Raw genomic sequence first — 23,032 nt, forward strand, 5'->3', positions numbered from 1 at the left:
GCTGAGGGCTTAGCAGGGTAAGTTACTTTTCCATCAACTCCTCTGCTTGCTTAGTTTATAGTTGAGTAAAGTATTTAGCACTCCAGGGAGTGTTAATCACTGATAAAGCAGCTGAATGTTGTCCTAATAGCAATGTTTCTAATGTGTTTCTCCTTTTCTCTTTCTCTTTCCTAACCCCTTTTGAGGATCCCCAATGATGAGTTTCACTCACCCTTCTCTTCCCTACTCCCTAAAGACATTTTTTGTTTGCTGGTGAATTTGAGAAAATTAGATGGGCCTCACTGGTCTGGAGATGGTGAGGAGATGACTATGATTTAGGTGAAATTTGAGGCTGTTGGTGGTAAGGAGGGGTGAATATGGGAGACCTAGGTGTGGGGATAATATAGCTAATATTTTAGAGAATTTAGAGATGAAGGATAAGAGTTTTTGTAGGCCGTCAAGTTCATGTCTCCTCTCCTCTCCAGTCCTTGGTGTTGGTGTTCTCTCTCTTCTATACTGGGAATAAATTAGACCCCAAGTCACTGCCTTTGTTTCTCTCAGGTCAACTCCCCACCCCCAAACTTGGAGGATACTAGGCCTCATTGCAGGAAAGTTAGAACTAGGGGGCCTGGGTACATAAACTCAGACATGAGCCTGATGATATATACAGATGCAGATGCAAAGACCTGGCTCCTCATTCCCACCTTCTTACCTTCCTGCCAGAAAATTATCCATTTGTATCAGGAACCCACTGTAGACACAGAGGAAAATATGGCATCAGGGATTTCACCAACTTCATGCCTCCCCAAGCTGTGTGATCCCTTGACTTCCAGCCAATTCAGCCAGTCTTCCAGTGGACTTAATCTTCCATTGGAGGAAGACCTCTCATTGGAAAGGTGTATAAGTGCCTTTCTGGTCTTAATTGGCTTCCATTGCAGAATAAAGGCCTTTGGTTGAATATCAGGAAGATATTTATTACTACTTCTGGAATTTAAGACTCTTGATTTATCTCAAAGATACTTTTCCTCCATACCTGTAAAGAAAAGATGAGTGCATTCTTTCAAGGTTTAAGAAGGTGGTGTCTTGCCAGAGGGGGCTGGGTAGATACAGCATATGAGTACTTATTCTAGAATTGCAGTGGTTCTGGGAATGTGATGAGAATGTTTGGTGATTAAAAGTGGAGGAAAGGGCTTCCCTGGTGGCACAGTGGTTAAGGATCCGCCTGCCAATGCAGGAGACACAGGTTTGAGCCCTGGTTCGGGAAGATCCCACATGATGCAGAGCAACTAAGCCCGTATGTCACAACTACTGAGGCTGCACTGTAGTGCCCACAAGCCACAACTACTGACGCCTGCATGCCTAGAGCCCATGCTCCACAACAAGAGAAGCCACCGCAATCGGAAGCCTGCGCACCGCAACGAAGAGTAGCCCCCACTCCCTGCAACTAGAGAAAGCCTGTGCGCAGCAACAAAGACCCAATGCAGCCAAAAATAAATAAATTAAAAAAAAAAAAGTGGAGGGAAGAGCCAGGTCAGTTTTTGGAAATGGTGTCCTAAGGTTTGAAGGCAATTCCATCTACCCTTTAGGAAAGAGAGATAAACCTTAAATCCTAAAATAATGTACTATCTTTAGGTCTAATTTCTTCTTTATTGGTGGGAATGTAGAAGATATGATATGCAGATGAACTTAGTTATCTCTGTTTTGTGGACTCTGAAACTGGCTGTTCATCTGTGGGATGAGGGGGGAGAATAGGGGTGGAATGAAAGGACGAGGAGAAAGAAACTACAAAGGAAAATCAAATTAGTTCCTCCATTAACCTGAGGACCGTGGTTTGCAAGAGCCATGTTGTAAGATAATGGATATTAGCTGGATGATTTGGGGAGGGTTTTTGTTTGATTGTTCTGCCACCTACATCTCAGCTGAATGATCATTCTGGAGTTTTTTCCTAACAGATCTAGTTCAGAAGGATTAAATGTCAGACCATTTTTGTAACAAAACACAATTCTTGATTTGAACTTTTACCTCATTCACAGTAAAAACAACCACTGTCAGCATTATCCTCTTCATTTCCCTGTCCCTGGAGGCAGTTTATCTGGGGAATAAAACAATTTTTTTAGCTTCAAAATCTCTATAGATACCTTTCTTTTTTTTTTAAATTGAGGTGAAATTCACATAACATAAAATTAATCCTTTTAAAGTGAGCAATTAAATGACATTGAGTACATTCACATTGTTGTGCAACCACTACCTCTATCTAGTTCCAAAACATTTTCATCACACCCCCCAAAAAGCCTATAACCATTAATCAGTTACTCCACATTCCCCCTTCCACCCAGCCCTTGGCAACCACGGATCTGCTTTCTGTCTCTGAATTTACCTATTCTTGATATTTCATATAAATGGAATCATATAATGTGTTGTTTTGTGTCTGGCTTCTTTAACTTAGCATAATGTTTTTGAGGTTCATCCACATTGTACCATGTATCAGTACATTTCTTTTTATGGCTGAATTTATATATATATACACACATATATGTGTATATATATGTGTATATATATATATATATATATATATCTCCCAATTTGTTCATTTATCTTTTGATAAACTTTAGTTTGTTTCTACCTTTTGGCTACTGTGAATAGTGCTGCTATGGACATTTGTGTATGAGCATTTGTTTGCATAGCTGTTTTCAGTTATTTTGGGTGTATACCTAAGAGTGAAATTGCTGGGTCATATGATAATTCTCTATTTAACTTTTTGCAGAGCTGCCATACTGTTTTGCACAGTAGCTGCACCGTTTTACATTCCTACCATCAGTGCAGGAAGGTTCCGGTTTTTCTGCATCCTCACCAACACTTGTTATTTTCTAGTTTTTTGATGATAGCCATCCTAATGGGAGTAAAGTGGTGTCCGTGGTTTTGATTTGCCTTTGATTAGTCGTGTTGAGTATCATGTGCTTCTTGGAAATTTGTATATTTTCTTTGGAGAAATGTCTATTCAAGTCTTTTGCCCATTTTGTAATTGGGCTGTTGGTTGTTGTTGAGTTTCAGGTGTTCTTTACGTATTCAGGATATTAATCTCTTATCAGATATATGATTTACAAGTATTTTCTCCCATTCTATGGGTTGCCATTTCACTTTGTCCTTTGATGCACAAAAGTTTTAAAATTTTGATATAGTCCGGTTTATCTATTTTTTCTTTTATTGCTTGTGCTTTTGGTGTCGTATTCAAGAACTTGGCAAATCCAGTATCATGAAGCTTTTCCCCTGTGTTCTTCTAAGACTTTATAGTGTTTTTTTTTTAACATGAAAGTTACCATTAAAAAAATTTTTTTTAATTAGTTAATTTATTTTTGGCTGTCTTGGGTCTTCGTTGCTGCACGCAGGCTTCAGTAGTTGTGGCTCGTGGGCACTAGAGTGCAGGCTCAGTAGTTATGGTGCATGGCCTTAGTTGCTCTGCGGCATGTGGGAGCTTCCCGGAGCAGGGATTGAGCCTGTGTCCCCTGCATTGGCAGGTGGATTCTTAACCACTGTGCCACCAGGGAAGCCCCTAAGACCTTATAGTTTTATCTCCTACACTTAGGTCTTTAGACTTAATAACCCAGCTCAAAGCATTCTAGTTCCTTAGTTCCCAGAATTTTCCCATCTACATTTGTTATGGTCACACTCTTCTTTGTGCTTAGAGTTCCTGTTTTCCTATCTTTGTGTATTCACAGTATTGCCATATTTCATGGTCTGTTCCAACTGCTGCTTCATAAAGTCTGTCTGTAGCTCACCAACTGAGAGACTCTCTTCTTCTGATCTCCCATTAGTGCTTTAGTTTCACTTTTCTTGTAGGATTTATACACTGCCTTATATTATAGTTTATATCTAACGTCTAAGACATATAGATGTTAAGTATATTTTATATATTATAGTATTTTGCAAATGATTTTATCTGTTTATCAATAAATATTTATGTTTTATTTTTTCCAATATAGTCCCTTTTGTTTACTCAGCCCTCGTGGAAGAAATGGGAGAAGACAGGCCAGGGAAGGAGGACACCACAAGAGTTCTCTCTAGGTAGTGAGTGGGTGTGGGTTTAGTTCTACTTCAGAACTCACCTTTTTAGAAAATTTTCCTAATAATGTACATAACTTAGCATTGTAGTGCTAGTGCTCATTTGGTATTGCATTTGATTTCTACTTTTTGGTTTATTGCTTATAAATGTGATGATAAGTCTTTTAAAATGAATGTTTTCCTTCCCCAACTAGATTAGATTGACTATTTCTCCAGTTAGATGGTAGTTTTGGACAACCAAAACTTTTTTTTTTTTTTTTTCTTTTGCAGTACGCGGGCCTCTCACTGTTGTGGCCTCTCCTGTTGCGGAGCACAGGCTCCGGACGCGCAGGCTCAGCGGCCATGGCTCACGGGCCCAGCCGCTCCACGGCATGTGGGATCTTCCCAGACCGGGGCACGAATCCGTGTCTCCTGCATCGGCAGTAGGACTCTCAACCACTGCGCCACCAGGGAAGCCCAACCAAAACTTTTGTTGCTTTTTCCTCTCTAAGTTGATTTTTTAAAATACACTAATAGTATATGAATATATTCTTTGTATAAAAAGTCACAGATTACAAACAAGTCTAAAGTTCCCTTTTATTGATCCAATTCCCATCCTAGTGCCTTTTCCCCTCCTCAGAGTTAATCACTGTTATCAATTTTATATGAGCCCTGCCAGACTTTTCTAGGCATCTATATTATATATAGAACTTCATGTATAATACATATATGTATAATTATATTCACATATAATTATTTCTCTTTTTCACAACTGCCTGTGGTGATCAATAATCTGTAGATATGAAATAAATCTTCCTGATACCTGGGCCTGAGAGACTGGAATGACAAGTGAAAGGTCAAACATATGAAAAAACTTCTTATGTGTCCAACTTACAAAATTCCATTCCATATCTGTTCTACATATAGTCCCCAGGTATCACTGGACAGGCCATGGCTCCACGGTCCCGATGACGAAGGCACAAGAAACTCCCCTCATCAGTGGCTCCCGTGGTTGTGACCCCACCCACAGTTGTGACTCCTGTGCCTCTGACCCTCTCAAAACCTGGCCCTAGCATTGATACACTTGGCTTCTTCTCCTTGGAGAATAATGTTCCTGGCCTGTCCCAGCTGATCCTTCAAAACTGAATATGAAAAGCTATGAAGAATACAAGTGAGTGACTAGCTCTATGGAAGAGTGATATATTGTCACTGGTAGAAGTGATTCATAAGGTGGAGAGGGAGTATAGCTTGGGGAATATGGGGTATTTGCAATGAGGGATTTTCTCATCCTGACTTTTGCCAGTTTTATTACTATAGAAGAAATATAATTTGCTTAAAAGAGAAACAATGGGAGTAGGAGAGGTGCAAATATATAGGAGGCAAGGTAAGGGTCATGAGAAATTTTGGAGGTGTTTTTCCTATTGCCACTCCTTCTTCATGCTGTTTCTGCAGGTTGGTGCTAGATGGGGATACTCCTGTATCAGGCTTTGGATATAGATGCCTTCAAGAAATGTTCCAGAAGATGGAGGACACATTCCGATTCTGTGCTCACTGTAAAGTACTCCCTAGTGGCCTTTCAAACTCCAGGGTCCTCCAGCAAGAGGTGATTAGTTGGGGGCTAATAGGGGAGACATCCAGAATGATCCTATTCTAAGACCTTATTGCAGGAGGAAAGGTCTGAGAATTTTCAGAATAACTTCAGGCTTGCTCCTTATTTTGTGTGATCTAGGCCATAGAGAAATAAGAAAAGGGTTGCTTATAAGGCTTCTGATTATTTTGGTATTATGGGGAGGTTAGACAGAGACCAGAGTATAATCCTTTCTACCTCTCTCCTCTTTTTTTTTTTTTTTTTTTTCTTTTTTTTGCGGTATGTGGGCCTCTCACTGTTGTGGCCTCTCCCGTTGCGGAGCACAGGCTCCGGATGCGCAGGCTCAGCGGCCATGGCTCACAGGCCTAGCCGCTCCGCGGCATGTGGGATCTTCCTGGACCAGGGCACGAACCCGTGTACCCTGCATCGGCAGGCGGACTCTTAACCACTGCACCACCAGGGAAGCCCTACCTCTCTTCTCTTGAGCACTTAAGTGGTAAGACCGTATCTGTCTGGGGAGGTTGGGGTCAAGCCACACCTGTGATAACAGGGCAGCCACAAACTCCTGCTTTTTTTTTTGTTTCTGTAAGGGATATAAAAAGTTAGTTCTAGATAGAGGCTGAGGTGTCACTGTAACCCAAGAGAAAAATTACATTCCCACTCCCTCCTGCCTCCTCTGCCAAACATAGTCCCCAATTTTGCTGCAGCAGCTGTCATTCCTCTCCCTACTTTCCTCACCCGGTGATCTTTCTTCCCAGGTGCTGCAGGAATATCAGTTCCCTTTCCCAGGAGTCCCCCATTCACCTTTGAGGTATAGGAACATCTGTTTCTGGGCCTCATTCTCTCAGGTGCAGGAGTGTCTATTACTGTGGTCCAGAGTGCCAGAGGTCAGACTGGCCAGCGCACAGGAGGGTTTGTTAAGAGCTGCATCTTGTAGCTGTGGACCGTCTCATGGAATGGCCTCTGGTCACAGGTGGAGTGACAGTATTGGGGAACTTTGCCAGAATGGTCATAGTTGATGGTACTTGGAGAAAGATATGAAAGCATGTTGTTTTGAGGAAAAAATGAGGAACTGAGGGGGACAGGGCAGTCTTGGGGACAGGTTGGGAGAATGAACATGGAGGGAATATTGAAGCCAGGGAAGGATTAGGTCATTTCTTATTCTTCTTTCCTGCAGGTGATTTTGTCCTTCCCTCAGGACCTTGGTCTTGGCTGACTGAAGTCGCACAGGGCTGGGACACCTGGTTTTCTATGTGATGTTTACAGCTAGAGGCTACTCTGGATGCTATGCTTGGTAGTTAGGCCATGACCACCCTGTGGGCCAGTGTAGGATGGCCAAGGCCAGATCCAGATGTCCTGCAGGGCTCTTTGAAGTGGTTGCTGACAGATGCCCTGTCACGGCCCTTGACACTGGGCTTTGGGCTTCGGGCCTTGGGGATAAATGTTGGGAAGGTCGGGGGAAGCACAGTGCACATGGTTGGTGCTTCTCATGCAGAGACTTTCCTCACTCACCCTGGGACTATGATGAACTTGGCTACATGTTTCCTGGGCACCTTGGCCTCCATGTAATCATGGTGGGTGTAGATGTAGCTGCTGGCTTTTCACAGAGTGCCTCACCTTCACTCCTGGAACCTGGCACAGTTCAGCTTAGTGGCCATAGGGGCCTCTATCATGACTTCTGGGAGGAGCAGGTAGAGTCTGGGCAGATAGCCCATCCAGACTTGGTGGTGGCATTCCATCCAGCTAAGAGTCATTTGGGGGAATACAGGGTCGGTCCTCTGGGAGTTTTCCATCCTGGCTCTTGTACCTTTGGAACCCCATTCATTTGGTCAGGTTAAGCATAATATAATGAAGACCTTGGTTGATCATTAGCCATATGTGCTACACCTGGGTCCATAATTTTCCATTAAAGAATCTGGGGCAGGCGATGGTGGTAAATGAGCATTGGAGGTGAGCAAGGTGAGGGGTGGACGCAGTCAAAGAAGTATGTTGGTTAGGGTCTACCTTAGCGTTTCCCCTTCCTATTCCCATCTCCATTTTTGTTCCATAGGTTTCCATGCTTCCCCGGACCTGATGGAGGCTTGGCTGCCCACCCTTTTGCTACTTCGTGATTATGAGATCCCTATGATGATTACTGTTTACAGGTTTTGACCTCCTCCTATTTGTGGTACCTCCCCAATTCACTCACACCTCTATGTAGATGAGCTCATTTCTCTCCTCCTTGCTCATCTTCTGCCTTCTGGTGAGCATTTTCTTCCTTCCCATGCTTGGCTTTCTCATCCCTTCAAAGTGGTATGCTTGTTAATTGAGTAGTTAGTCTAGACATTTGGGAGGGAGGGATAGCTGTTGCGTTAGTCCAGCCTTAGGTAATTTTGGGGATTGATGAGCAGTTCCTCTCCTATCTCTTTCATAATCAGCAGAGCAATTTTTCTTATCTGTCTCCCATAGCCAGCAGGAGTTGGCAGCCTCTTTGCAGATTCTGGTGGACCTGGATACACACATCACAGCCTGTGGAGCTAATCCTTTTGCGTCCCTCAAACCTGAACAGATCTACTCCAACCCCAACAAGCAGCCAGTATTCTGCAGTGCCTACTATATCATGTTTCTTGGAAGCTCCTGCCAGCTGGATAAGAGGCAATTGGAAGAGAAAGTAAATGGCAGGGTATAAATAGCTGAGCCAGATCCTGACTGGTAGAAAATGCAGAGATTGTGATGAAATTACCTGCTGATGCCAGATTATTGCCAACTTTCAAATCCACTATATCGTAAACTTAATTCACTTGTCCTGGTAGATTCTAAGCTGAATGGGAGCTCCTGTATGATGTGACTCATTTCCAAGAGGTTAGCCACATGTAGCTTCTAGAGACAGGATTCTAGATTTAGTGTGTGGAGACAGGTTTCTAGATTTAGTGTGTGGAGACAGGATTCTAGATTTAGTGTGTGGCAAAAGGCCCTTATATCAGTCTTTGTAGAGCCTTAAGTTCCTAAGAGTTTCCTTCATGAGAAAGTTACACGTTTTGACTTTAACCGGATGGCACCAAGGAGAAGAATGGCACCTTATTCTTCTGAAAAAGACTTTCTTCTTATACAGCAATTTGGGCTAAAAAATGCAGAGGTCTTAATGACTTGAAGTAGTGGAAAAATGAGGAAGTCAGAGAAGTGGTTGGGAACATGGGGGAGGTTGTGAGGATTGGCACACTGTTCTACTTCCTGGCTTTTTCGAGATGCATGTGTCATTTTCCTATTTTCTCTTGGGGACTTCTAATTTTAGAGCAGCTTTTTGCCCTTGTGTTGTATTTTAGGTATCCCAGGGTGTATCAGACTTTACTTGAATACACTAGAGTTTTGTTATCACCTGGTCTATACCACAATAAACTCAGTTTGGGGCTTCGTAAGTCACTTGTTTTATCTTATTTCCTATTCACTGCCAAGTGTTACTTGTCTACACAGAACATCTCAAGATTGGAGGTTTCTCTCTTGCCAAAGGAGTGATTAACATCAGCTCTCCGTTTGGGTCTGCCATTCTACCACACCCTGTCTATTGTCATCCTTCTCTTATCACACTCTCAGGATTAGGATATTCATTTCTACAACTTGCTGTGACCTCAGCCTCTCCACTTATATCCAGAATATATGTATAGAACTCTTACAACTCGATAATAAAAGGACAAATAACTCAATTTAAAAGTGGGCAAATGATCTGAACAGATGTTTCTACAAAGAAGATGTACAAATGATCGATCAGCACATGAAAAGATGCTCAACATCATTAGTCATCTGGAAATACAAATCAAAACCACAAGGAAAGAAAGTGCTTCTTTTGCTAGGATGACAACAATATAAAAGACAGATAATAACAAGTGTTAATGAGGATGTAGAGAAATTGCAGCCCTCATACACTGCTAGTAGGGATGTAAAATGGTGCAGCTATTTTGGAAAACAGTCTGGCAGTTTCTCAAGAAGTTAAACATTAAGTTACCATTTGATCCAGTTATTCTGCTCCTAGGTGTGTACTCATGAGAAATGAAAACATTTGTGCACAAATGTTCACAGCAGCATTATTCATAATAGCCAAAAGGTAAAAATAACCCGTGTCCATCAACTTGTGAATAGATAAACAAAATGTGGCATATACATATAATGAAATATTTGGCCATAGAAAAGAATGAAGTACTGATTCATGCTACAGCATGGATGAACTTTGAAAATACGCTCATCCGTGTTCTTGTTAAGTGAAAATCCAGTCATAAAAGACCACATATTGTCTGAGTGCATTTATATAAAATGTCTAGAGTTGGCAAATCTATGGAGACAAAGTAGATGAGTGGCAGCATAGAGACGAGGATGGTGAGCATATTGGGGATGATGGTTAAAGTGTATGGGCTTTAATTTTGGGGTGATGTAAATGTTCTAAAATTGTGGTGATGGTACAACTCTGAATGTATTAAAAACCATTGAATTGTACACTTTACATCAGTGAATTATATCTCAATAAAGCTGTTACCAAAAACAGTTTTTTAAATCAGAGTGTAAAAAATGAGAATATTTGTTAAGTGCTTAACAGTGTCTAGCATATAGTATGTATTTAATAAATGGTAGCTATTATTGAATACATACCACTTTGAATATTATTCAGTAACATAAATAGATTGAACTTACTGAGCAAGATGGTTCGACAATGGAAAAACCAGTCAGAATGCCATTTTTGTGGTTCAGATGATGTAATGCATGTATCAGCTAATGGTAGTAGTTAGGGAAAAGAAGAGGTCTAGTTGTAACAAGGAAAGTAAACAGGTAGATAATATTTTGTAGCTAGAATGTGAAAGTAAAATCTATAGGGTTAATTACTGATTGTTTTGGGTGAAGTGTGATATATCTATCAGAGTCTAATCAGGAGACAGAAACCACACAGTAACAGGTGACACAAAAATTTCCAGCTTAGAGTGGTGGTGACAGTACATAAAAGTGCCTTAGCTTCATGCTAAATGCTGAGGATTCCAAATGGCTTTTACCCTTAGAGTGTTTACAGTTTAATAAAAGACTGATGTTAAGCAGGGACAATATAATGAGTTACATTTTCTAAAGTCAGCATATGAAGTGAAAAAGCTGTATTTTCAAAACTACATTGAAATTCCCTAAGGATAACACTCCATTGTGGATTCCAACATATCCTTCTCTCAACAAGTCTATCAGAGCCAGTTATTTCCTCCACTGTTGGAAACAGACCTCTGTTTATTTAGTTGATCACTGGATGAAATAATTGGCTTGAGTCTGAGGGGCCCTGTTGTAGTCAACCACGTATTTACTGAACATTTTATTTCTAGTCTCTAGAGATATCCCTGTTCTCAAGGAGTGTACATTCCGAGGGCAGCAGGGAGAGATGACAAACAGTAAATAACAGAATTTTATATGCTCTTAAGTGCTACAAAGAAAATTAAATAGGGTAATTAGTGTGTATAACTGGTAGTGGTGTTAGTGACAGTGGGGCTACTAATGCTACAATGTTCAGGGAATACATCTCTGAGGAGATGGATGACATTTGAGATGTAACATGCAATAGAGAACATTGCAAATAGGAGCAATAACAAGTGTAAAGATCCTGGGAATCTCTGGTGTGTTTGGTCACAGGCTTGGTATGTTTAGACAGAAGGCCATTTTGACCAGAGTTTGGTGCTTCAGAAGGAAGGTGAAGAGGGATGAGATCAGAGAGGTAGGCAGTGGCCAGATTATATGGGGCTTAACAGACCATGGCTAGGAGTTTGGATTTTATTCTGGTTCCAGTGGGAAGATAGTGGAGGAGTTTAATCAAGGGAATTATATGACCAAATCCGTTATTTAGGAAGATGAGTCTAACTCAGAGTTTCTTAACCTCAGTACTACTGACATTTCAGGCTGAATAATTCTTTGTTGTAGGGGGATGTCCAGTGCATTGTAGAATGTTTAGTAACATCCTTGGCCTCTCCCCATTGATAACTAGTAAAACCCTCCTCCCTAGTTGTGACAACCAAAAACGTCTCCAGACATTGCCAAATGTCCCTTTGGGGACAAAATTACTGCTCTGTCTGTACAAAACGTATGTGTGTTTATTTTAATTATATATATATATTTTTTTTTTCTTTTCTTTTTTTTTTTTTTTTTTTTTTAGGTGTATATTCTATGTTTTATTTGCATTTTTGTTGTTGGTGTTGTTTTTGATGTTGTTTTTTGCCCTAATTCGGTTTTATTTTTCATTCTTTGTTTTCATTAGTATAATCCTTATTGACACGTCTCATATTAGAATTCTCTTGTTTGGTTGTCTATTCCCTTGATTTCTTTTTCTATTCTGTGTAGCTTGGCATGGAACTTCCCTGACCAGGGATTGAACCCACGCTCTCCTGCATTGGAAGCACAGTCTCAATCACTGGACCACCAGGGAAGTCCGGTATGTGTGTTTAAACACAGTGGAATATTCACATTAGGAGAAGCATAATGTTTCCTATTTTATGTGAACTCTGGAGTGTATGATGACCTTCAGAGGTGTTTTGTTTTTGCTAAGTTTATGTGGTTGAATACAGGCAAGTTAAATACTCATGTGCTATGACTACTGGTTTTTTTTTTTTTTTTTTTTTTTTGGCTGCGTTGGGTCTTTGTTGCTGCGCGCGGGCTTTCTCTGGTTGCGGTGAGTGGGGGCTACTCTGTTGCAGCGCACAGATTTCTCGTTGCGGTGGCTTCTCATTGCGGAGCACAGGCTCTAGGCTCGTAGGCTCAGTAGTTGTGACTTACAGGCTCTAGAGCACAGGCTCAGTAGTTGGGGCACATGGGCTTAGTTGTTATGTGGCATGTGGGATCTTCCCGGACCAGGGATCGAACCCGTGTCCCCTGCATTGACAGGTGGATTCTTAACCACTGCGCCACCAGGGAAGCCCATGACTACTGTTAAATGTGTCACAGCAGACATCTATAAAAGGTTTTCTTGGGTGCAAAAAAGGGAGTCTACCCAAGGGAAGGTAAAAGAAGGTCAGGAAAAGCTTCTTGAGGCAGGAAGGAGGTGGGTGATCTTTGAATTGAGTCTTAATAGATTCATAATTGTTAAAAGGCAGGCAGTGCTTTCTAGGCAGAGGCAGCATGAGGAAAGGGTCTCTGGCCCTGGAGGGCCTTGTATGTCAAGAAAGAAGGACAAATTGAAAGGATGAAGTGGGAAATCTAGTGGTATCTACCTGAATAGACTATCGGATATTTGGGCCTATAGCTCAGGAAAGTGGGCGGGAAATAGGAGGTTTGGAAAATAACCTCTCAAGCTGATAGTTTAGACAGAGGGAAGGGCGGGGATGAGATCACCGAGGTAGTAATATAGAGCAAAGGAGTAAGGACAGGCTTCTTAGGGAATGCTTAAATTCCAGAGGTCTCCAGGCAGATTGGACAGAAAGGCCCAATATTTTCCAGACAGATTGGTGAGAGCTGGGGAATTAATGCTGGGTACCCAGAGTGTTGTGCAATTTTGTTTAAATTTGGCAGTGACCTTTCTCAAGTACGTTCCACTTCACCCCTGTTCTAGGGCCATGTATATCTTGCTTTTGCCACTTAAAAATTTAATCCACCCTATCCCACCCCCATGAGGAAGCTTTTGGGTAGAAAAGCATGTGGAGTAATAGGTTAATAGTTCTCAAACTTTAGTGTGCATAGAACCACGTGGAGGGCTTGTTAAAACAGATTGCTGGGCTTCATCTCTAGAATTTAATTCATTGGGTCTAAGGTGGAGCCCAATGAGTTGCATTTCTAACAAGTTACCAGGTAATGTGGCGGCTGCCAGTCTGGGGACCACAGTTTGAGAACCACTGTAAAAGGTAGCCAACTGGTTCTTTGCTCTGGAATATAAACTTTCTTAATGAGTTTAAGATACTGGTCTGGGCCCTTGAAATTGCCTCAAATGTTAATGGTAGGGCTCTAGTGTGAGGGGAGCCTGGAATCACCTAACAACTCCCTTCTGGAGTGGTTTTGATTAGTGCACCTCCTGTTCCCACTATCTAGGAGCCTCATAAATATTAATTCAATTCACAAGGGACTAATAAAAGACACCGTCTTTGTCCTCAGAAGATAGGGAGGACGGCACATCAGGCGGAGAGGCTGCCCCTGGCCTCCCAGTTTCAAGCCCTTCTTTGCCGCCCACCACTGAAGGGGCTTTGGGATTCCTCAGGACGGCTTCAACTTCCCAAATGGCTTGAGAGAGCCCAGAAGGAACTGTGATAAAACTGGCTGGTGTACCCGAAGAGAGCGTCTTCTCGCAGGTGGAGCGGCGAGGCGGGGCGGAAGGGAAAGCCGGAGCAGCGGCACCGACAGCCGCCTGGACTGGCCCTGTCGGCACCGCCCCCTGCGATCCTAACGGCCTCGGGCGGCGGCACTCGGCGCCCCGCCCTTCCCGGGCCCGCCCCCGGCTCCATCTTGCTCGAGACCAGGTTGGGACGTGACGCTGCTCCACCGGGTCAGGTGAGGAACGGCGTACTCTACCCTTGCCACCCCTCGTACCCCTCGGTCGCCTCGCCCCGGCCTGCTCTGAGGCCTGCTAGCCGGGAGAGGGCGGGGCCCCGCGTGTGTCCCCGAGCCGGGGGGCGCTGGAGGAGCCTGTGGGCCCCGGGAGTGGCCGGCGACTCGGTGTGCGCGTTTTGGTGGGGGCGTTCGGGCCGGGGCGCATTAGGGCGGGATCGGCGAGGCGGCCGGGCAACGGGAAGTCCTGTTCGCCGGTCGTCTGTGCCCCTTGGCTGTCCGGAGGTCCGAGGGAGCAGTGAGGCCTCCCGCGCAGGCAGGTGGACCACAGGTGGAGGGGTTGAGGCCAGAGGATGGCCCTGCTGAAGCGACCCCAAGGAGGGCTGAGTAGGAAAACCGGTGAGCAGCACCGAAAGCTAAGTCCGGCTGGTGACTAGACTTCCTGGTGACACAGCAAATTTAGGGAAACTTGGGACGTTTGTACTTGCTTAGTGAACCTAGGACAGAATGCGGAAGCCTAAAACTGTACACTGGTTCAGGTTTATAATTCTTGGGAACTATTCAGGGAAGTGGCATTCCAGATTTGATTCCTAGTACCTTAGCAGCAGCAAACGTGTGCTGATTTGAGCCCAACCTGTGTGAACACTTCTACAGAAGGAGATGGCTGATGTCCACCATAAAGTGACAAATGAAAAGTCGTCCAACTGCCTTTAAACTCTCTAATTTCTGCCAGTTGGTGGGGAGCTGATCTGATAATCTGTCCTAATTAGATAATGAGTGTAATGAGTTACCTATCAGGCAGGGAAGGAGTTTCAAGTACTAGATAGGGAGGTAGAAGAGAGAATTTCGACCACTGCAAAGTGAAGCCTCCTTTCAGTCCTCACTGGTGGAGACTGCCTACCCTGTCCATGCAGAGCCTAGTCGTGCCTCCAGTTCTTTATTGAAGGGCCCTTGCTGACAGATTTAAATGGTCTTTCCCAGTCAAGAGGCAGGTTTTGGAAAATTGTAGTATTTGCTGTTGGCCATCTTCATACACCCTTTCTATTTTGTATTTGTTTCATAAATTTGCAACAGCTGCCTCCTGTGTTCCTGGGCTTCATGCCATCTCTGAGACTTGAATAGTGAGACCCACCCCTTTTAGTAGTTGACTCACTGGGTGGAGATGGTTTGGAAAACCAAGAATGCTTTTCTAGTCTTTTAAAAGTAGTTGCTGATGGAGGATGTTGAAAAGGAAATTAAAGTTCTGGTTCACTGGTATAGTCTGATTATTCCTTGGGCAAAGTTGAGTAGTTTGTTGAGTCACCAAACTTGGGTTTGTTTCAGCTTTTTACAAAAGCTTTTTAAATCTGCGTTTTGAATAGATGATACATGCATAATTCCAAAAGGACACTTAGCCCTTTTTTTTAGTACATTGAAAAGTCTCCTTGTTATGCCCCAGCTCTCCTCTCCAGAGGCAGCAGTGGAGTACTGTTTCCTACTTTCTTGAGTATACTTTCAGGGATATTCTCTGTATACAAGCAAATAAATGTAATTTTTACACATTTGGTTGCAAATTATCTATGTAGTTTTTCATCTTGCTTTTTCCCACTTAATATGACTTAGAGATGGTTTCACATATGAGTAAAAAGAGAGCTGCTCATTTTTAATAGTTGCCTAACACTTCATTGTATGGCTATCCATAATCTGTTTTACCTGTTCCTTATTAATGGACTTTTAGATTGTTTTTAACCGATTTTTTTTTTTTTGGCCATGCCACTTGGCCTGCGGAATCTTAGTTCCCTGACTAGGGATTGAACCCAGCCCGTGGCAGTGAAAGCGCTGAGTCCTATCCACTGAACTGCCAGGGAATTCCCAACCTTTTTCTGTTACAAATAGTATGTAATGAATAGCTTTGTACGTATATAATTTTGCATTTGTGTAAGTATTTTTATGAGGTACATCCTGGAAATAGAATTGCATTCTAGTCCTTTATATAATTATACTTCAAAATGTACCCAGATTCATTTTCTTAAAGTTGCTTTAAGTTTTCTCATGTACAGATAGTCTTTATCTTCATTCTGTTCAGAAACTCTTGTTGACGTAATTCCTCTAGTGCCTTTAAAGGTAAGATTTAATGTAGTAGCTAAAGGTTGTAGAAATAGGACTTTGTCACTGGAACAGTTCCTGAGATTTAGAAATTTAAATTGTTTTTGTAGTCTTTGGTGCTATAAAACTTGTTGCCTTTAAAATTATTATTGGGCTTCCCTGGTGGCGCAGTGGTTGAGAGTCCACCTGCCAGTGCAGGGTACACGGGTTCGTGCCCCGGTCCGGGAAGATCCCACATGCCGCAGAGTGGCTGGGCCCGTGAGCCATGGCCGCTGAGTCTGTGCGTCCGGAGCTTGTGCTCCTCAACAGGAGAGGCCACAACAGTGAGAGACCCGCGTGCCAAAAAAAAAAAAAAATAATAATAATAAATAAAATTATTATTAATTTCTCTCATAAATTATTTTCAGACTTTTTCACTTTATTTTGACCCTGACCTCTTTTACCCTTGGTCCATCTGACTGTTCTTGGATGGTATTGTTTCTCCTTTACTACTTTTTTTTATCAGCTGGGCTTGGGGAAGAAGACAGCAAAAAATGATTTAACGTCCTTTGCATCCAGGTCTTTGGATTCCAAATGACTGTTTTAAAACTGACTGTATCAGTTTTCTTATTTTCTTTCAACTTCGACTAAATATATGCCCATTCATTCTCAATTTAGCAAGTTTTTAGCTTCTATACTGTGCTTATGTCATAAGGAGCACTATAATAACTTAAATTTATTTTCTCATTTTCCTCCCCCCTCATCTCTGTATCAGCACCTAGGACAGTGCTTATTAAATAGTGGGCTGTTGTAAGTGTTGAACTGGATTTGTTTGGGGTCCTTTATTAAAAAAATTTTTTATTGGAGTATAGTTGATTTACAATGTTGTGTTAATTTCAGGTGTATGGCAAAGTGAATCAGTTATACATATACATATTTTGACGCTTTTTTAGATTCTTTTCTCATACAGGCCATTACAGAGTATTGAGTAGAGTTTCCTGTGTTATAAAGTAGCTCCTTATTAGTTATCTGTTTTATATATAGTAGTGTATATATGTCATTGTTTGGGGTCTTGATAAAAAAGAAATACAAATCATTTATAGCTGTATTGGGGAGACGAGCCAAAACACATACTGAAAAATTTGGCAAATTAGGTGGTAGATTCAGAAATGCCAAAATATTCTGGTATCAAAATATTCACAGACCAGCAGCAATAGCATCACCTGGAAGCTTAGTTAGGAATACAGAATCTTGGGCCCCGTCTCAGAACTACTGAATCAGTCTGCCTGCTAGACTCTTTTGAAAGAAGGTGTGTTTTGATTAAACCCTATGACAAAATATATCTTCAAAGGCCTTAATCCTTATAGGAAATTACAGAAGACATTTTTTATTGTTGTTACAGAATGTCGTACCCGGGCTATCCCCCCACAGGCTACCCAGCTTTCCCTGGATATCCTGTAAGTATTGCCACTTATGATACTAAAATAGCTCATGTCCTTGGCACAGATCTTGTATAGAACTAGCCAGCCCATGACAGATCTTACAGATATGCTAGAGCAGGGGTCATAAATTCAAATGGCCAGAAGTACTGAGTAGAGTACATGAGTGAAGGCAGGTGTTGTGGGGAACTACAGGGACTTGGCTCACCTGTGGAAAGGCAGCAGTTAGTCAGCTTAAGCCGGATGTGTCCATGCAGGGAGGCTGACCCAGTGTTGCTGGATAATTCCATATCTTCAAGTAAAGCCAACAATCTGGATTTTATGTGAAATTGCCCAATTTTTAAAATTGGGAAATGAATATTTTAAAACGTTAAATGCTGTATGATTCAGTACAACATGTATGTAAGCTAAATCGATCCTATGAGTCACTGGGTTTTTTTGTTGTTGTTTGTTTGTTTGTTAAGTATTTATTTATTTTTGGCTGCGTTGGGTCTTCGTTGCTGTGTGTGGGCTTTCTCTAGTTGCAGAGATCAGGGGCTACTCTTCGTTGCGGTGCGTGGGCTTCTCATTATGGTGGCTTCTTTTGCTGCGGAGCGCGGGCTCTAGGCACGCCAGCTTCAGTAGTTGTGGTGCGCGGGCTTAGTTGCTCAGCAGCATGTGGGATCTCCCCGGACCAGGGATCGAACCCGTGTCCCTTGCATTGGCAGGCGGATTCTTAACCACTGTGCCACCAGGGAAGTCCTGAGTTACTAGTTTTTAACCTTTGTGTTAGAAGATTTAAAATAACTTAAGAGGGGGCTTAAGAGAAAGCCCTCACACAGAAACGAAGACCCAACACAGCAAAAATAAATTAATTAATTAATAAACTCCTACCCCCAACATCTTTAAAAAAAAAAAAAAAAAACTTAAGAGGAGCTTGACTCATAGGTAACAAATTGCAGTGGATTAGAGGTCCCTGGATTAGTACTTCTGAGACTTTTAGTATTTGGAGTGCATGTTTTAAATGTGCTATTATTCTGAGGACTAACCTCATAGCTGAGGCATAAGTAAGAAGTGTGTTTCAATTTTATGCTCATAAGTATGCAGGGCTTCTTTCTAACTCTGGGAGAATAGAAAGAGGGGCCTATACAGATTAATGATAATATGTATATTCTTATGTAAAGTGAATACATAGCTCTCCTGAATTTATCATTGAAGAGATGAGAATTATGAATATGTTCCCAGGTCCCTATGTACTAAACTGGACTCTGACCACCATTTCAGTCAATATCAGCTAATTGTTAAAACAGACAACCCTAACATCCCAATGACTTAACACAATAAAAACTTATTACTTGCTTACTTCAGTCTCCTGGAAGTCAGTGGTGGGGGTGGCGGGGAGAGGGGTGTGGTGGGGAGCTAGGAGGCTTTGTTCCATCTCGTCTTGCGGGTTGCCAGGCTCCTTCCATCCTCTGTTGCCTTGGTATATTGGCTCTACCATTCTCTAGTGCCTTGGAGTCCTCCACTGGATCTTCTGCTTCCAGCTGGCAGATGAAGGAAAAGAGAGGGGAAGAGAGAGCTTAGAGGACTGGGCAGAAAGTTAAGGGGACCAGGCTGGAAGTCACGTACGTTACTTCTGTCCACATTTGTTTACCAGTATTCGGTCATATGGTCCTATTTAACTGTAACGGGGTCCTGGGAAATGTAGTCTAGTTTTGTGGCCTGGGAAAAAGTGTAGTGAACATGTAACAGTCTCTCCACACTTAGACATTGTGTGATCTGAACTGAGGTCCAAAATGTCACATCCAGTGTATGACTCAGGTCACCTTTTTTTTTTCCCCCCCTATTATGCACAGGTCCAGATGTGTTGCAAGAAAGCCATGAATTCTTCTCTTTAGGGTAGAGAGGCAAATATTATTTCCAGGTGCTAGGAAAATGAAGGAACTAATGAGCTTTGCTAGTTGTTCCTGAAGGCTTGAGGTTTGGAAAGAGCCTGGTTCTTACTCCTGAATAGAGAAACAGACCCTTCTTGCCTAACACAGGTAGATTTATATATAACTGAATTCTGACAAACAAGTGTCCTGAAAAACTAGTATACTGATAAACTAGTATGAGATACCAGGACTTCTAATGGGCTTTTTAATATGTAAAAGAATAAACTAGACCTTAACAGTTATCTTTGTTTGTTTCCTTAGCTAGGTTCTATTTCTTGGTGATCACATTCATTTGAAAATTTTTCTGGTTTTTCAGCCTGCGGGTCAGGAGTCATCTTTTCCTCCTCCTGGTCAGTATTCTTATCCTAGTGGCTTTCCTCCAGTGGGAGGAGGTGCCTACCCACCAGCACCAAGTAGTGGCTACCCAGGAGCTGGAGGCTACCCAGGAGCTGGAGGCTGCCCTGCCCCTGGAGGCTATCCCAGTGCCCCACAGCCAGGGGGAGCTCCATCCTATCCTGGAGGTGAGTCCTGGGTTGTGGAATTAGTATAGCATTTTTTTTCTTCTCTCTTTAATCCTCTCGGTTCCTTCTTGTTTTGTACGAGGTCAGAGTTGCTCTTAGCCTACTTTCTACCTTAAACAGTAAGGACCTAGCTGGCAAGATAGAAGGATAAAGGTTCTCAGGAGGCATGAAAGCTGGGAGCAGTCTCCAAAATTCTGTTGTGAAAGGAATTAGAATAAATCTCATGGTAATAAAGGACCAATATATAATGGTTTGGTTGATAATTTGTAATCTTAAGAACTGATTAATATATTTCATTTGTCATGATTGTGACCTTAGGACAGCTTTGTCCACAGTATGTAAAAAACCAAACCAACCAACCAAACAGACAGACAAAAATCTTAGCACTTTTGTATTATAAGTTATTAAGGCAGATGAATGAAGTAACATTTTTCTTAAATTTATTTTTTAATGGGGAAGGATTTGTTGAGAAATTGAATTTAGACCAAAAGGGACTACTGCTATAGCATTAATAGTATATTTTCTTCTACTGTTTCTAAAGTTTTCACTTCAATCATGAGAACTCTCACTGTAGTTTGTTTCTTTTTTTCTCTTGTTCTTCCTCCAGGCCAAGGGTTTGGAGCCCCACCAAGTGGAGCAGGCTTTTCTGGCTATCCACAGCCACCCTCACAGTCTTACGGCGGGGGCCCATCCCAGGTCCCACTACCTGGTATGTACTAACTGTCCGGAGAAAAACAGTAGCTTGATATTTTGAATCTTGCATTTGCTGTTGAAGGAACTTAGTAGTTTATGTTTGGGATCGTCTTTAGTAAATGTTTATATTAAATACTTCTTAGGTAGTTTACGGTTTCATGAAGTGTATTAATTTGATGAAAAAGTTTAATCAGCAAGATGGTAATAAGGACCTATTTTTTCAATTAAAAAAAAATTATCTGTCCTGAAGCCAAAAAGCAAAACCTTCAGGAACTTCTCTGCTCATTAGTATAGCACAAAGGAAACAACCCCCAGAACTGTGTCCTGTCATCCTTTCTGGATGGAATCAGAATTTAATCTGGTTCAAGTGTTTTGTTCTTTTTTTAGAGTATTGTTTATAAAGAAATTATGTTAAATTATTTTAAAGAAATTAGGACATGGAATATTTTAAAAGGTCCTTGTGACCAAAGTTGGTTTTTGATTCAGTAAATTATAAAACTTAAAAATTATCCTAGTGAATAAGTAGTGTGAATATTCACATATGTTTCTGTATTCATAATAAATCAGTGCTGTTTTGAAAAATTAAATCTGTTAAGACCTGATTGCTGTATTTTTTCTTAATATGTAGGTGGTTTTCCTGGGGGACCGATGCCTTCTCAGTACCCTGGAGGACAATCTCCTTACCCTAGTCAGGTATTTTTTTTTTTTTTCCTACCTTTTAAATTTAGTCTAGGTAACTGGATAATGCTAAAGAAGGGCACTACTCCTTTGCTAACATTAGAGGTTTCCATGAAGCAGAGGAGATGGTCTAAGACAGTTCACTTAAGACTTTAATCTTTGCTTCTGTTAGACTCCATGCTCTTTGGTCCACCTGCTTTTAAGTACTGTCCTGATGACTTTAATAAGACAAACATAGGTCCCTTCTCACAGGTGATGACACCCATACTCTTTTTCATAGTGATTCACTTGGACTCTTGGCGTTGGTTTTAGTTCTTTTTCCTCCTCCCTTGTTGGCAGTATAACTATGAACTCAGGTGATTGGGTGATTGATATTTCTGGCAGTGTTTTATGAAGTATGGTTTTGTTTTCCTTTTTTACCTTTATAACTTTCCACTCTTCTTTTAGATCAATACAGAATCCTTACCTTCCTATCCTGTTTCCTCTCCTGTTTCTTTGGATTATAGCAGTGAAGTGAGTAAGGTTTTTTAATGTTCACTAATCACTAGATCTCCTATATATGCCTTCATTTGTTTCTAATTTCTCCTGTATTTGTCTCTCACCACTTCCTTGAGGGCTCATTGTATCTGTTTTTATCTTTATGTCCCTGTAGTGCTTGGCAGGGCTTTAAATACAGTAGTCAATTAATGTCTGTTAAATTGATTTTTCAGGAGTCTCAGAAGGTCTCCCGTATATCAAATCTTTGCCCTATCTCAATATAGCTCCTTATTTTAATATTAAGTTTTATTCTTTAATTGACTTGTTAATTCTTTTATATCCTATGCAAGTTACTAGGAACATAAGCAGTTTTATGTTTACCTTATCTTGATTTTCTCATTTCATATTGTCTGTTCATAAAGATCTAGCATTTTTAAGCTTTTTTTAAGCTGGGATTGGTAAGGGGTTACAGAATTGGAAGAAAAACAGCTTAGCCATTTTCTGGCTTCCTTTCCAGATTTGAGGAATTTTTGAGCTCCAGAGAGATCAAGAAACTTGTCCAGGGCCACACAGCTAGTGAAAGTCAAAGCTGAGACTAGATCGTAGCTCTTATGCCGCTCCGACCAGTGGTCTCTGTTATGCAGTGCTACTTTGCTGATACAGTAAATGATATTCCTCCAAAGCCCATAGTAAATTGCTTTCAATCCTTTTTTAAAGAAATTGTTGATTATTAATCATATTATAAATCTGTAGTTATTCTAATCATTTGTTACGAGAATTTTTATTTTAGTTTAGTTTAAGCATGCATTTGCTTTTAAAGACATCATTCTATGACTGAATATAAAAGATTTTTAAACATAAAAACACTAAAAGTAAAACACACATACACATGCAGCTTATCTTGCATAACAATTACCACCCTAAACTGAAACCAGGAAGTTACAGAGCAGTAGATTTTGGGAGATGGAAAGTGGAATAGATGGAAGTGAAATAGACTACCTTGTGAGGGGTGAGCTCCCTGTCACTGAAAATCCCCTGATAGAAGTTGGTGTGTGTGTGTGTGTGTGTGTGTGTGTGTGTGTGTGTGTGTGTATAGGAAGATGTAAAGAAAGTTTTTGTCTTGGGGCCAGGTGACCTCTCCTGATTGATCCAATTCTAATTCTGTGGCAGTTTTTCAGCAGG

The 23,032-nt window shown here is 41.5% G+C and overlaps 2 protein-coding genes across 4 annotated transcripts in view; both read left to right on the forward strand.

The window, feature by feature from the left end:
- Nucleotides 1-4,968: 4,968 nt before the first annotated feature.
- On the forward strand, nt 4,969-8,273 carry MSS51 (MSS51 mitochondrial translational activator). The gene is given in 8 exon segments (XM_007454654.1): nt 4,969-5,152; nt 5,155-5,188; nt 5,470-5,614; nt 6,443-6,578; nt 6,783-7,118; nt 7,121-7,354; nt 7,656-7,749; nt 8,054-8,273. Coding segments are annotated over 8 exon segments (1,383 nt in total).
- A 5,763-nt stretch (nt 8,274-14,036) lies between these two features.
- ANXA7 (annexin A7) overlaps nt 14,037-23,032 on the forward strand; it is a 23,215-nt gene continuing 14,219 nt past the window's right edge. Inside the window, exons 1-6 of one of the 3 annotated variants that reach the window (XM_007454657.1) lie at nt 14,037-14,068; nt 16,105-16,168; nt 17,532-17,586; nt 19,798-20,002; nt 20,610-20,711; nt 21,324-21,388. In XM_007454657.1, the coding sequence (XP_007454719.1) occupies nt 17,533-17,586; nt 19,798-20,002; nt 20,610-20,711; nt 21,324-21,388 (426 nt within the window). In that variant the 5' untranslated portion in view covers nt 14,037-14,068; nt 16,105-16,168; nt 17,532. Of the gene's footprint in view, nt 14,069-16,104; nt 16,169-17,531; nt 17,587-19,797; nt 20,003-20,576; nt 20,712-21,323; nt 21,389-21,820; nt 21,887-23,032 lie in introns of those variants that run through there. The other 2 variants (XM_007454655.1, XM_007454656.1) reach the window with 2 other exon arrangements.

Source organism: Lipotes vexillifer, unplaced genomic scaffold (assembly GCF_000442215.2).
Source record: "Lipotes vexillifer unplaced genomic scaffold, Lipotes_vexillifer_v1.1 scaffold205, whole genome shotgun sequence".
Lineage (NCBI taxonomy): Eukaryota > Metazoa > Chordata > Mammalia > Artiodactyla > Lipotidae > Lipotes > Lipotes vexillifer.